General features: G+C 39.1%; 1 protein-coding gene across 3 annotated transcripts in view; it reads left to right on the top strand.

The window, feature by feature from the left end:
• The window catches only part of ltbp1 (latent transforming growth factor beta binding protein 1), a 288869-nt gene that overhangs the window by 243845 nt on the left and 28939 nt on the right, over positions 1–16085 (top strand). For all 3 annotated transcript variants that reach the window (XR_009808158.1, XM_061911089.1, XM_061911090.1), the window contains 4 exons: positions 2528–2665; positions 8256–8417; positions 10080–10169; positions 15893–16021. Coding sequence is in view for 2 of the 3 variants with exons in the window: in XM_061911089.1 (XP_061767073.1) it covers positions 2528–2665; positions 8256–8417; positions 10080–10169; positions 15893–16021 (519 nt within the window). In the remaining variant the exon portion in view is untranslated. The remainder of the gene's footprint in view (positions 1–2527; positions 2666–8255; positions 8418–10079; positions 10170–15892; positions 16022–16085) is intronic.

Raw genomic sequence — 16085 nt, 5'->3', positions numbered from 1 at the left:
GGGACATCGGTGACAATGATGACTATGAGAAACCTTGGAGAGGACAGCATATGTTTTTCTACCCTTTCGGGATCGCGGGGGGTGCTGTAGCCTATCTTTAAACAAAATGTATTTTCAAACCTTCAAACAAGTTTTACTTGTTTCTGATTTTGAAGTTGTATTATTTTGCTCCTGATGTTGTATGTATTGTATTGTAGTGTATTTTAATCAATTGCAATGATTTATGTAAATGTGTGTGAGCAGGTGTGATGCGGTGTGGTGTTGAAGTGGCTGAGCAGTGTGTTTTTGTATTTGCTGGTGTTTTGTTGTAATGTATGTTTTATGTTTTTGTGTATTTATGTTAGGACCCCTTGAAAATGAGATGCTGCATCTCAAGGGGTCCTGAATAAATTTAATTGAATTATAAGTTGAATGATGCGGATACGTTAGTTACTGGATACTTTGTAATATACTTCTGCCTTGGAGACTCTATGTGTAAGCAATATGAAACTATAGTTATTTGACACTTGTTTATATGGACACGTGCTGTTTTAGACTGCAATATTGTTCAATGTGGGACACTTATTACGTATGTCTGTCTGTGTGCTGTTGTGTAGCTGCTAACTTCTGGTAGCCAATTAACTACTATGTTTACAAACCTCTTTTCCATATGAGTTGGGAAATTGTGTTAGATGTAAATATAAACAGAATACAATGTGATTTGCAAATACTTTTCAACCCATATTCAATTGAATGCACTACAATGAATAACATATTTGATGTTCAAACTCATAAACTTATATTTTTTTGCAAATAATAATTAACTTAGAATTTCATGGCTGCAACATGTGCCATAGTAGTTGGGAAAGGGCATATTCACCACTGTGTTACATCACCTTTTCTTTTAACAACACTCAATAAACGTTTGAGAACTGAGGAAACTAATTGTTGACGCTTTGAAAGTGGAATTCTTTCCCATTGTTGTTTCATGTAGAGCTTCAGTCGTTCAACAGTCCGGGGTCTCCGCTGTCGTAATTTACGCTTCATAATGAGCCACACATTTTCCATGGGAGACAGGTCTGGACTGCAGGCGGGCCAGGAAAGTACCCGCACTCTTTTACTACGAAGCCACGCTGTTGTAACACGTGGCTTGGCATTGTTTTGCTGAAATAAGCATCGGCGTCCATGATAACGTTGCTTGGATGACAACATATGTTGCTCCAAAATCTGTATGGACCATTCAGCATTAATGGTGCCTTCGCAGATGTGTAAGTTACCCATGCCTTGGGCACTAATACACCCCCATACCATCACAGATGCTGGCTTTTGAACTTTGCGCCTATAACAATCCGGATGGTTATTTTCCTCTTTGTTCCGGAGGACACCACATCCACAGTTTCAAAATATAATTTGAAATGTGGACTCGTCAGACCACAGAACTCTTTTCCACTTTGCATCAGTCCATCTTAGATGAGCTCGGGCCCAGCGAAGCCGGCGGCGTTCCTGGGTGTTGTTGATAAAGGGCTTTCGCTTTGCATAGTAGAGTTTTAACTTGTACTTACAGATGTAGCGACCAACTATAGTTACTGAAAGTGGTTTTATAAAGTGTTCCTGAGCCCATGTAGTGATATGCTTTACACACTGATGTCGGTTTTTCATGCAGTACCGCCTGAGGGATAAAAGGTCCGTAATATCATCGCTTACGTGCAGTGATTTCTCCAGATTCTCTGAACCTTTTGATGAATTTATAGACCGTAGATGGTAAAATCCCTAAATTCTTTGCAATAACTTGTTGAGAAATGTTGTTCTAAAACTGTTCGACAATTTGCTTACCCTCACCCCATCCTTGTTTGTGAATTACTTAGTATTTCATGGAAGCTGCTTTTATACTCAATCATGGCACCCACCTGTTCCCAACAAGCATGCACACCTGTAGGATGTTCCAAATAAGTGTTTGATGAGCATTCCTCAACTTTATCAGTATCTATTGCCACCTTTCCCAACTTCTTTGTCACGTTTTGCTGGCATCAAATTCTAAAGTTAATGATTATTTGCACACAAAAAATGATTATCAGTTTGAACATCAAATATGTTGTCTTTTTAGCATATTGAACTGAATATGGGTTGAAAATGATTTGCAAATAATTGTATTCTGTTTATATTTACATCTAACACAATTTCCCAACTCATATGGAAACAGGGTTTGTACTTTTTGTAAATGACTTGACTAAAATACCAACCATGTGTATTCATTGGAGGACATTTAGATGTTAACTGACTGTCTCGCTTTGCAAAAGTAAACACGCTGCAGGACTGCAAGCACCTATAATCCCATAATTTCAATTGTTGTTTGGTTTTTTTGTTAATATCGGACCTATATCAACATCAGATTGGGACACCCTTTAAGTTCTTATTAAAAATGTGTCTGTAATTATTTGCTTGTTTAATTCATTGCAGGTATGCGAGCCTAAGCCAAGCACATATTTTGTACTGAGCGTTGTATGGAAGAAAATACATTTTTAACATTCATTGTATTTCTCCTCTGCAGATATCAACGAGTGTGAGTTGCTCAGTAGCATCTGTGGAGATGCCCAGTGTGTAAACGTGGAAGGTTCAGTCCTGTGCACGTGCCCCGCTGGTCAAAATTATAATGTCATGGTTGCCAAGTGTGAACCCATCCCAACAGGTGACCGGTTTTCATCTTACAATATGTTTGAGATTGAGTTTATGTCGAACATGCATGCATTCAACATGATACATCACAATTTCCAATTTCTTTATTCAACATGTTCGAAAAGGAGTAGGAAGTAGCAGCGCTAATTTAATCCTACCCTCTTTCCTTTACATCAATCAATCAATCAATGTTTACTTATATAGCCCTAAATCACTAGTGTCTCAAAGGGCTGCACAAACCACAACACAAACCACTACGACATCCTCGGTAGGCCCACATAAGGGCAAGGAAAAATCACACCGAGTGGGACGTCGGTGACAATGATGACTATGAGAACCTTGGATAGGACGAAAGCAATGGATGTCGAGCGGGTCTAACATGATACTGTGAAAGTTCAATCCATAATGAATCCAATACAGCCGCGAGAGTCCAGTCCAAAGCGGATCCAACACAGCAGCGAGAGTCCCGTTCACAGCGGAGCCAGCAGGAAACCATTCCAAGCGGAGGCAGATCAGCAGCACAGGGATGTCCCAAGCCGATACACAGGCGTGCGGTCCATCCTGGGTCCCGACTCTGGACGAGCGGTTCATCCTGCGTCCCGACTCTGGACAGCCAGTACGTCATCCATGGCCATCGGATCGGACCGGACCTCCTCCACAAGGGAGAGTGGGACATAGGAGAAAAAGAAAAGAAACGGCAGATCAACTGGTCTAAAAATGGAGTCTATCTAAAGGCTAGAGTATACAAATGAGTTTTAAGGTGAGACTTAAATGCTTCTACTGAGGTGGCATCTCGAACTGTTACCGGGAGGGCATTCCAGAGTACTGGAGCCCGAAATGAAAACGCTCTATAGCCCGCACACTTTTTTGGGGCTTTGGGAATCACTAATAAGCTGGAGTCCTTTGAATGCAGATTTCTTGCCGGGACATATGGTACAATACAATCGGCAAGATAGGCTAGAGCTAGACCATGTAGTATTTTATACGTAAGTAGTAAAACCTTAAAGTCACATCTTAAGTGCACAGGAAGCCAGTGCAGGTGAGCCAGTATAGGCGTAATGTGATCAAACTTTTTTGTTCTTGTCAAAAGTCTAGCAGCCGCATTTTGTATCAACTGTAATCTTTTAATGCTAGACATGGGGAGACCCGAAAATAATACGTTACAGTAATCGAGGCGAGCCGTAACAAACGCATGGATAATGATCTCAGCGTCTTTAGTGGACAGAATGGAGCGAATTTTTGCGATATTACGGAGATGAAAGAAGGCCGTTTTAGTAACGCTTTTAATGTGTGGCTCAAAGGAGAGAGTTGGGTCGAAGATAATACCCAAATTCTTTACCGAGTCGCCTTTTTTAATTGTTTGGTTGTCAAATGTTAGAGTTGTATTATTAAATAGAGGTCGGTGTCTAGCAGGACCAATAACCAGCATTTCCGTTAATTTGGCGTTGAGTTGCAAAAAGTTAGCGGACATCCATTGTTTAATTTCACTAAGACACACCTCCAGCTGACTACAATCCGGCGTGTTGGTCAGCTTTAAGGGCATGTAGAGTTGGGTGTCGTCAGCATAACAGTGAAAGCTAACACCGTATTTGCGTATGATGTCACCTAGCGGCAGCATGTGTATGCTGAAGAGTGCAGGGCCAAGGACTGAACCCTGGGGAACTCCACACGTTACCTTAACATAGTCCGAGGTCACATTGTTATGGGAGACGCACTGCATCCTATCAGTGAGATAAGAGTTTGACCAAGACAGGGCTAAGTCTGACATACTAATTCGTGTTTTGATACGTTCTATTAAAATATTATGATCGACGGTATCGAAAGCAGCACTAAGATCGAGGAGCAGCAACATAGATGACGCATCTAACACTTTTGTTTGGTACAGAGGGAGACATAATGTTAAAACATCCTGTTAAGATATTAAAAAGAGGTTATGAATTATTTTGTATTTGATTGAGTGAATTAAATATTTGCTCCGCGAGGAAAACATAACTTATTATTACGTAGTTGTTTGTAGTTAGTCAGCAGGCACTGCTCAGGTGGGAATTTGGTCCATTCATCTTGCTTGGCAACTATAAGTTTAAGTTCCCTGATATCAATCAAATATCAGGGAAAAAAACAAGTATCGGATAACATTGTCTCCAAAAAATCTTGAATTTTAGTCAAGTCATGTACAAAAGGTAAAAATGCTAGGTTATAGGCTACTAGGAGCTAGCAGTTACACAACAGTTAAGCACACGATAGCACAAAAGCTAGTCATACGTAAAAAGGTGTTCTTTATTAAACAATATTGCAGTCTAAAACAGCACATTTGTAAATATAAACAAGTATGAAATAAATGGATTTGCATATTACCCTACTTACAGTCTCTAAGGCAGAAGTGCATCAGAAAGTATCCATTAAGAAACGTGTCTGGGTCATTCAACTTACTGCGTCTTGACTTAACTGCATAAAATATTGTGATCACTAGGTTTGCCAAAAACAATTACCACTCCACTTCAATATTAATGTCAATGCTGGGTCAATGCTCGTTCTTCAAGACATTACGTTTTTGTATATTTGTCTTGCAACAAGGAATTAAAAGATCGACTCCTACCTGCCCGCAGCTCCTGCTTGTCTTTTTGCATTGGAGGGAAGCACATGTATATAAATATTCTCAGATTTTGCTCAATACTTTGTTGATGAACAAAGCCATGAGCCATTACAGCCTCAACATTTTTTAAATATGATGCCACACGCCTGGCACACCTATCTTTTGGTAGTTCCGCCCGTTCCTCTTTGCAGCACCTCTCAAACGACATCAGATTGGAGTGTCATTGACAGCTTTTACAACCAGTAATAAACTAAAAAGGTAATATTTTATATTATTTACCTTCGTTCCACCCATGTGCTGCCTCCTTTTCCTTGTATTTATCCAATGAAGTCAGTGTAGTAAGCAGCTGAGGTTGCCGCTTCGAGTCCGGCTTCATACTCCAACGTAAATACGTTTAAAGAGTCCGTCCACTTTTATTAGCTTTGCGTATCAAAACTAAGTTTGTAAAACTAATAAACAACAATAAACTGCATATAGTTAAAAGACTTTGGCTAAGTAAAAACACTCAAACAGTTCCACTGATCAGTGTTCTTCAGCACAAAGATGGCCCACAAGTTTCCTTAATTTTGAAAGGTCCTTTTGTTGTTCTTTATCTCCGTTGTCAAGTTTGTTGTGATAGAAATACACAAGAAATAAACAAGTTATTTGAAGGTTACAACGGTGACTCCCGGTAGTCCAATCTTTCAAGGGTTTTTTATCATCTTTAAAATAATTAAAAAAAAGATGTATGTTCTTGTCTTTCATAATGAATGTGAATGATGGAAAAACTAAATAAAAAAAGCGCAGTTCCCCTTAACTGAAACAGAAGACATTCAGTGTGCATCTTAATGATAGAGCAGGTCTCCACTTTTCAACACTACAGTATGAGGACTACCTTGACAAAAAGAGTGGTGAGATATTTGTGATTTAATAATTTGACTGGCAACACTTCAATTGGGCTTTATTTATGAAGGAAATCTCTTGTCTTTATGCCATAATGGGATAATGTGTCATTAAATAAGAGGGAAACACATGTATATAAATATTCACAGCCTTTGCTCAATACTTTGTTGATGAACCTTTGGCAGCAATTACAGCCTCAACTATATTTTTAATATGATGCCACACGCTTGGCACACCTATCTTTGGGTAGTTTCGCCCATTCCTCTTTGCAGCACCTCTCAAGCTCCATCAGATTGGAGCAGTGTTTTTCAACCACTGTGCTGCGGGACACTAGTGTGCCATGAAATACAGTCTGGTGTGCCGTGGAAGATTATCAAGTTTTACCTATTTGGGTTAAAGATGTTTTTTGCAAACCAGTAATTATAGTCTGCAAATGATATGTTGTTGTTAAGTGTCGGTGCTGTCTAGAGCTCGGCAGAGTAACCATGTAATATTCTTCCATATCAGTAGGTGGCAGCCAGTAGTTAATAGCTTTGTAGATGTCGGAAACAGCGGGAGGCAGCGTGCAGGTAAAAAAGGTATCTAATGCTTAAATCAAAAATAAACAAAAGGTGAGTGCCACTAAGAAAAGGCATTAAAGCTTAGGGAAAGTAATGCAGAACGAAACTAAAACTGAACTAGCTACAAAGTAAACAAAAACAGAATGATGGACAACAGCAAAGACTTACTGTAGAGCAAAGACGGCGTCCACAAAGTACATATTAACATGAAATGTCAATCAACAATGTCCCCACAAAGAAGGATAAAAACAACAGAAATATTCTTGTGTGCTAAAACAAAGTAGATGCGGGAAATATCGCTCAAAGGTAGACATGAAACTGCTACAGGAAAATACCAAAAATAGAGAAAAAGCCACCAAAATAGGAGCGCAAGACAAGAACTAAAAAACTACACACAGGAAAACAGCAAAAAACTCAAAATAAGTCACGGCGTGATGTGACAGTACACCTACTTTGAGACAAAAGGTATAGTGATGCATGCTTGGTTATGGTTTAAATTTTTCAATTGCGACAATGAATTTTTACTCTCAACTGAGTTTCATTTTTTTCATAATTTATGCTGGTGGTGTGTTCCGGATTTTTTCAACAATAAAATTTGCCTTGGCTCAAAAAAGGTTGAAAAACACTGGATTGGAGTGTAATTGGCTACTTTTACAACATGTAATAAAGTAAAAAGTTAATATTTGATATTATTTACCTTCGTTCCACCCTTATATTTATCATCTGAAGTCAGTGTAGTAAGCAGCTGAGGTTGCCGCTTTCAGTCCGGCTTCATACTCCACCGTAGATAAGTTTAAAAAGAGTCCGTCCACTTTTCGTAGCTTTGCGTATCAAAATTAAGTTTGTAAAACTAATAAACAACAATAAACTGCATATAGTTCAAAGACTATGGCTAAGTAAAAACACTCAAATAGTTCCACTGATCAGTGTTCTTCAGTACAAAGATTGCCCACAAAAGTTCCTGCATTTCCAAAGCTCCTTTTGTTGTTCTTTATCTCCGTTGTCAAGTTTGTTGTAGTAGAAATACACAAGAAATTAACAAGTTCTCGCGTATATTCCAATGGCGGTCGTGTGTTTAAAAGCGAAGTTTAGAATCCATCAAATGTATTGCTGGCCTATTGCGACACTTTGTGGAAATACTTATTAATTATAACACAATTTGCTCAATTCTGTTTTAATTTTTGGCGGGCCGGATGAAAAAGACCAATGGACATGTGGCATGTGGGCCATAGTTTGCCTGGCTCTGCTGTAGAGCCTGCAGACTGTTTGGGGGCCTCTGGGAATCACTAATAAGCCGGCGTTCTTGGAACGCAGATTTCGGAACAGCCCACAGTATAAGTACTTCTTATTTGAGTACTTTCTTAAAGGTGCATGCCTCATTTGCTTTTTTCATGGACACTTGCAATTTGCGGGGTCACAATGCCTGCCAGTTGTTACAAAATCAACTATTTATAACCGTATTCTGTCAAAAGCCCTCAAAGTCTCATCTAAATTTCCAACAGTTACAGCTTTTAAAGATAAACACGACCATGTTGACTGCTCTTCTGTCGTGTTTCTTTGCCCGTCAGCTTTGCCGATAGAGCGCAAGGAGTGCTACTTCCGCCTGAATGACGAGAATTTGTGTGAGAGCGTGCTCACCACCCACGTGACGCTGCAGGAGTGCTGCTGCACACTGGGAGCCGGCTGGGGGGACAACTGTGAGGTTCATCCTTGCCCTGTCAACGGCACAGGTGAGTGGATAGGTTGGCAAGAAGAGATGCAAGGATTATTGACTTGAACTGATAGCACAATATATAAGAAGCACGATAGTTCTACTTGATACTTCCTTCGGCATCGTCACCTTTCCAAATATTCATTCAAGTTTTTATCCCTCTTTGATGACATCACAGAAAGCAAATAGTGGTTCAAGACTACAGGGGAACCTGCCGAAGTCTGCCCAGTTCATGTCAACAAGCCATCTACTGTATGTGGATTAGGGGTGTAAAGATATGACAAGTTCGTTTTCAAGCTGCACCGTTTTGTAGGTGGTCTTGTTTACGTGTTTACCTGCACTTCGGTTGTCTTCTCCCCGTCATCTTTGTTGTAGTTTATAGCACTTCCATTTGGCGTTTATTGACAGATATAAGTTAAAAAAATCTGACACACAACAAGAGGATGGAGAACAAAAAGGAGCGTATTGGCTACAACGTGGGACTGCAGTGGTAGACTGACGCAAAGTTCTTCGATTGTATACAGTATGTGGAGATACCCTCTGACGTCATCAATGGGAAAAAGGTCACTAAAAGGAGCAAATTCCAAACGCCTCATTTGGAGGGAGTATGAATGGAGGCATGATTGTTTTATAAATAACTTTGCCATGCTTCCATGGTTTGAATCAACATTTTTGTGACTTTAGGAGTTTCAAAAACAGAAAAACAGGTATTAATAGGTAAGAAAAGTTGGTTTCGCATAATAGTTGCCCACTAAGACTCAAATTATTGTTATTTGAGTGTTGAAATATGTTTATTTTTGTAGATTTTAATGGGTAAAATGTTAATGTGTCTTGTTTTCATGTATACATTTCAGCTAGATAGCATGATAGCTTGCTTCTCCAACAGTGAGTTTATTAATGTGCAGTTAGGACTGAATGTTTTAGAATAATTTGAATTTGGAACCATAATACTAACTGCCAGCTGTAAGACTTTGGTTCATTATTAATATTATTGGCGCCTGATATATTAAAGTTTTGCGTGTACTAAAACATGTGCTAAATTGATAGCACACACAAAGCTGATCTACTCAAGGAGTGTCAAGTGGATTGTGTCTGTTCAGTTAGAAGACTAATCTGTGCTACCCATTTTGCATCCTTGTCTTTTTGGATATGCAAAATATATGTTGATCATCAAAAGGCCTAAAATATCAGAAGGAGACGATGCAAATGTAAATATTGAGCACACGCAATGTGATTTATCAACACTCATCACCGTTTTGGGGAGCACTGGGCGTTTTTTTAAATTTTTCACGCTCTGTGTGTGTGTGTGTGTGTTTGTGTGTGTGTGTGTGTGTTTGTGTGTGTGTGTGTGTGTGTGTGTGTGTGTGTGTGTGTGTGTGTGTGCGTGTGTGTGTGTGTGTGTGTGTGTCAACATTTTAGACATATCGTCTACTCAGCCACATGATTTTATAATTTATAGCTGCTTGAGGATTGAAGTATTTATTGAAACAAATTTCATAAATGTATTTTGATTGACAGTTGACAATTCATGTTTGATTTCATAGCAGCTTATTTATTTCAGAAATATATTATGTGTGGGTACTTTTATGTGGGAGTTCAATCAGCGTCTTTTTGGCATAACTTAGCATCTGTGAAAGCAAATGTTAATTAAATTTTTTATCCATATTTCTGCCTCTTTCAGATCAATTCCAGGAGATGTGTCCATCAGGAAAAGGTTTTATTCCCAGTGGAGATTCGCTCTATGAAGTCCCGGCAGTTGAAAGCTACAAAAGTCAGTAAAACTAACCTTGAGATTTAGAGGTGTCGCGATCAGTTATTGATATATCAACCTGATATCAGAAAAAAAAAAGGTGTTTTCTGATTGACTAATTACATTTGATCAAACCTTTTGTAACATTCCACACACCAGAATAATAAAAGTATGTGTAATTACTGCTGATATCATAGGTATATCATACATCATATCATATCATCTGCGATGAGGTGGCGACTTGTCCAGGGTGTACCCCGCCTTCCGCCCGATTGTAGCTGAGATAGGCGCCAGCGCCCCCCGCGACTCCGAAAGGGAATAAGCGGTAGAAAATGGATATCATATCATATTGGCTAATACTCAAAGCTCTAATATCGGTGTTGCATCACAAGTGAGAAAATTGTTAGAATTGTTAGAATATTCATGTTTTTTTAACATTACGCTGACTGGCCACAACATTATCAAACATAAATCAATAAAACAATATCTGTGCCTCACAATGATTATAATCAGTTTGGATTGAGCTATCTATCTATATATTTATGTTAATGATATGCACCTGGGGATAGGTTGATTGACAACACTAAATTGGCCCTAGTGTGTGAATGTGAGTGTGAATGTTGTCTGTCTATCTGTGTTGGCCCTGTGATGAGGGCGACTTGTCCAGGGTGTAACCCGCCTTCCGCCCAAAGCAGCTGAGATAGGCTCCAGCACTCCCCACGGCCCCAAACGGGACAAGCGGTAGTAAATGGATGGATGGATGGGTTATGCAATAGCAGGGTTGCAATCACGTGACCTAGAGCAGTGGTCCCCAACCACCGGGCCACGGCCCTCGATTGGTACTGGGCCGCAGAATAATTTTTTATTAACTTTTATTTCTTAATTTTTTTTTTCTTAAATCAACATAGAAAAACACAAGCTTAAAATTAGTGCACCAACCCAAAAAAAAATCCCTTTTTCATGACCCACAAATAATAATGAAAACTCTTTCCTATCTCTCTGTTTGAACAACCGGAACACCCAAGAACAGAAGAGCAATGCGGCATCAATTTAGCCGCATAAAAGAAAAACTAATATGACATGATTTGCGACCCAGCTATTACAAACCCCGTTTCCATATGAGTTGGGAAATTGTGTTATATGTAAATATAGACGGAAAACAAAGATTTGCAAATCCTTTTCAATCAATCAATGTTTACTTATATAGCCCTAAATCACTAGTGTCTCAAAGGGCTGCACAAACCACTACGACATCCTCGGTAGGCCCACATAAGGGCAAGAAAAAACTCACACCCAGTGGGACGTCGGTTACAATGATGACTATGAGAACCTTGGAGAGGAGGAAAGCAATGGATGTCGAGCGGGTCTAACATGATACTGTGAAAGTTCAATCCATAATGGATCCAACACAGTCGCGAGAGTCCAGTCCAAAGCGGATCCAACACAGCAGCGAGAGTCCCGTTCACAGCGGAGCCAGCAGGAAAACATCCCAAGCGGAGGCGGATCAGCAGCGCAGAGATGTCCCCAGCCGATACACAGGCGAGCAGTACATGGCCACCGGATCGGACCGGACCCCCTCCACAAGGGAGAGTGGGACATAGGAGAAAAAGAAAAGAAACGGCAGATCAACTGGTCTAAAAAGGGAGTCTATTTAAAGGCTAGAGTATACAAATGAGTTTTAAGGTGAGACTAAAATGCTTCTACTGAGGTGGCATCTCGAACTGTTGCCGGGAGGGCATTCCAGAGTACTAGAGCCCGAAATGAAAGCGCTCTATAGCCCACAGACTTTTTTTGGGCTTTGGGAATCACTAATAAGCCGGAGTCCTTTGAACGCAGATATCTTGCCGGGACGTATGGTACAATACAATCGGCAAGATAGGATGGAGCTAGGCCGTGTAGTATTTTATACGTAAGTAGTAAAACCTTAAAGTCACATCTTAAGTGCACAGGAAGCCAGTGCAGGTGAGCCAGTACAGGCGTAATGTGATCAAACTTTCTTGTTCTTGTCAAAAGTCTAGCAGCCGCATTTTATACCAACTGTAATCTTTTAATGCTAGACATGGGGAGACCCGAAAATAGTACGTTACAGTAATCGAGACGAGACGTAACAAACGCATGGATAATGATCTCAGCGTCTTTAGTGGACAGAATGGAGCGTATTTTAGCGATATCACGGAGATGAAAGAAGGCCGTTTTAGTAACGCTTTTAATGTGTGACTCAAACCCATATTCAATTGAATGCACTACAAAGACAAGATATTTGATGTTTAAACTCATAAACTTTATTTTTTTTTTGCAAATAATAATTAACTTAGAATTTCATGGCTGCAACACGTGCCAAAGTAGTTGGGAAAGGACATGTTCACCACTGTGTTACATCACCTTTTCTTTTAACAACGCTCAATAAACGTTTGGGAACTGAAGAAAAAAATTCTTGAAGCTTTGAAAGTGGAATTCTTTACCAAATCTTGTTTTATGTAGAGCTTCAGTAGTTCAACAGTCCGGGGTCTTCGCTGTCCTATTTTACGCTTCATAATGAGCCACACATTTTTGATGGGAGACAGGTCTGGACTGCAGGCGGGCCAAGAAAAGTACCCGCACTCTTTTTTACGAAGCCACGCTGTTTTAACACTTGTCTTTCTGAAATAAGCAGGGGCGTCCATGATAACGTTGCTTGGATGACAACATATGTTGTTCCAAAACATGTATGGACCTTTCAGCATTCATGGTGCCTTCACAGATGTGTACGTTACCCATGCCTTGGGCACTAATACACGCCCATACCATCACAGATGGTGGCTTTTGAACTTTGCGCCTATAACAATCCGAAAGGTTATTTTCCTCTTTGTTCCGGAATATAATTTGAAATGTGGACTCGTCAGACCACAAAAAACCTTACCACTTTGCCTCAGTCCATCTTAGGTGAGCTCGGGCCCAGCCAAACCGGCGGCGTTTCAGGATATTGTTGATAAATGGGTTTGGCTTTGCATAGTAGAGTTTTAACTTGCACTTACAGATGTAGCGACCAACTATAGTTACTGACAGTGGTTTTATGAAGTGTTCCTGAGCCCATGTGGTTATATCCTTTACACACTGATGTCGGTTTTTGATGCAGTACCGCCTGAAGGATCAAAAGTCCGTAATATCATCACTTACATGTAGTGATTTCTCCAGATTCTCTGAACTTTTTGATGATTTTACGGACCGTAGATGGTAAAATCCCTATATTCCTTGCAATGGCAAGTTGAGAAACGTTGTTCTAAAACTGTTCGGCAATTTGCTTACAAAGTGGTGACCCTCACCCATCCTTGTTTTTGAATTACTTAGCATTTCATGGAAGATGATTTTATATCTAATCATGGCACCCAACTGTTCCCAATTAGCCTGCACACATGTGGGATGTTCCATAAAAGTGTTTGATGAGCATTCCTCAACTTTATCAGTATTTATTGCCACCTTCCCAACTTCTTTGTCACGTGTTGCTGTCATCAAATTCTAAAATTAATGATTATTTGCAAAAAAAAAAAAATTAGCAGTGTGAACATCAAATATGTTGTCTGTGTAGCATATTCAACTGAATATGGGTTGAAAAGAATTTGCAAATAATTGTATTCAGTTTATATTTACATCTAACACAATTTCCCAACTCACATTGAAACGGGTTTTGTAGTTTATTTTAAACATGCATACAGTTACAATATGGTACATCACAAATGTCCAGAGTTTAATTACAACATTTTTTGAAAAGGTGGATGAAGAAGCCCAGCTTATTTAGTCCTACACTTTTTCCATTTGATAACAATTTTACATTTGTGGGATAATTTTTATAAATTACAACTCAACTTGTAAAAAGTAGCAATGTGTCAACTACAGTAGTGTTTTTCAATCTTTTTTGAGCCAAGGCACATTTATTTGCATTGGAAAAAATGCGGAGGCACACCACCAGCAGAAATCATTAAAAAACGAAACTCAGTTGACAGTAAAAAGTCGTTGTCGCAATTGTTGGATATGACTTTAAAGCATAACCAATCATGCATCACTATAGCTCTTGTCTCAAAGTAGGTGTACTGTCATGACCTGTCACATCACATCCTGACTTATTTTGAGGTTTTTTTGTGTTTTTCTGTGGGTAGTGTTTTAGTTCCTGTCTTGCGCTCCTATTTTGGTGGCTTTTTGTCTTTTTTTGGTAATTTCCTGCAGCAGTTTCATGTCTTCCTTTGAGCGATATTTCCCACATCTACTTTGTTTTAGCAATCAAGGATATTTCAGTTGTTTTTATCCTTGTTTGTTGATTGTCATGTCACGTTCGGATGTACATTGTGGACGCCATATTTGCTCCACAGTAAGTCTTTGCTGTCATCCAGCATTCTGTTTTTGTTTACTTTGTAGCAAGTTTAGTTTTAGTTTTGGTCTGCACAGCCTTCCCTAAGCTTCAATGCCTTTTCTAAGGGGCACTCATCTTTTCTTTATTTTTGGTTTAAGCCTTATACACCTTTTTACCTGCACCCTGCCTTCCGCTGTTTCCAACATCTAAAAAGCAATTAGCTACCGGCTGCCACCTACTGATATGGAAAAGTATTACAGGGTTACTCTGCCGAGCTCTAGACAGTACCAACACTCAACAACAATACATCATTTACAGACTACAATTACTGGTTTGCAAAAACATTTTTAACCCATCAATCCATTTTCTACCGCTTGTCCCTTTTGGGGTCGCGGGGGGTTGCTGGAGCCTTTCTCAAATAGGTAAAATTAGATAATCTCCCACGGCACACCAGACTGTATCCCACAGTGGTTGAAAAATACTGAACTACAGATCTATATTTGACTTTATTTGATGCGATACATTTATTAATTTTCTGGGATGTTTGTTAACACATTACTGTTGTCAAATGTGAGACTAATAATTATACATACTGTAACAATGTATTATTATAGGACTAATGAAAATAATGTATAACATTCTATTACACATTATTTAGTAAAAAAAAAAAAAAAGTTATTCCGGCAATACAACAAAAATGAAAACATTAAAAAGTTCCATTGCAGGTAGCTGTTTGAGGGGGAGAAAGAGGGAGAGAGGGCCAAATAATTAATCCATCCATCCATCCATTTTCTAAATATATATTCTCTATGATTAAAAACACGTGTCGCTAGAATGTTTAACCAGCGTTTAGAAAAAAAAAATGTAATTCAGAAAAAGCACAAATGTAATACATCATATCAAAAGATGATTCTTAGTTTTTATTGTAATTACGGTTTAATAAGCCCAAATAGCAAAGAGAAAGAAAAAAAGCATGTAAACAAACAGCTTGGGCCTTTAGAGGTTAAGACATTAAAACAACGTTGAGAGTTTGTTGAATTAGGTCCTGACGTTGAGCAACTTAAACATAACGTTAAAACAACATTCTTTTTACAACGTTTAATCAATTGGGTTGTGTCATTGATTTGACTGTTGAATTATGGTCATTTTCCAACTAATATACTACAACACAATAGCAACGTTGAAACAACAAGCTTTTTGACGACATTTATTCAATGTCAGGTTCCGACATTGATTTGATCTAGTGTGTCATTTCCCAACCAACAACGTGGATCAAACAATAGACATCAATTTGTTGTCTCTATTTTGCAACGTTGTTTAGAAGTCAGTTTTATAAAACATATATGTATAATCAACCTTGTATCAGTGTCTTGTGCCTGCTAGGTAAAAGTATGTGTAATGATTGACTTGTGCTTTGCAGATGCAGATGAGTGCACACTCTTTGGCCAGGAGGTTTGCAAAGGAGGCTTTTGTCTGGATACTGATGGCAGTTATGAGTGCTACTGCAAGACAGGACAGGACTACGACCCTTCGAAACTGGAATGTAGAGGTGTGTGTGTATTAGTGTACGTGTATGCGTGCATGCAAATATACTACAGTGGAATAGTGTTTTC

The sequence above is a fragment of the Nerophis ophidion genome, linkage group LG09, assembly GCF_033978795.1.
Source record: "Nerophis ophidion isolate RoL-2023_Sa linkage group LG09, RoL_Noph_v1.0, whole genome shotgun sequence".
Classification (NCBI taxonomy): Eukaryota; Metazoa; Chordata; class Actinopteri; order Syngnathiformes; family Syngnathidae; genus Nerophis; species Nerophis ophidion.
This window is presented reverse-complemented; position numbering and strand designations above follow the sequence as displayed.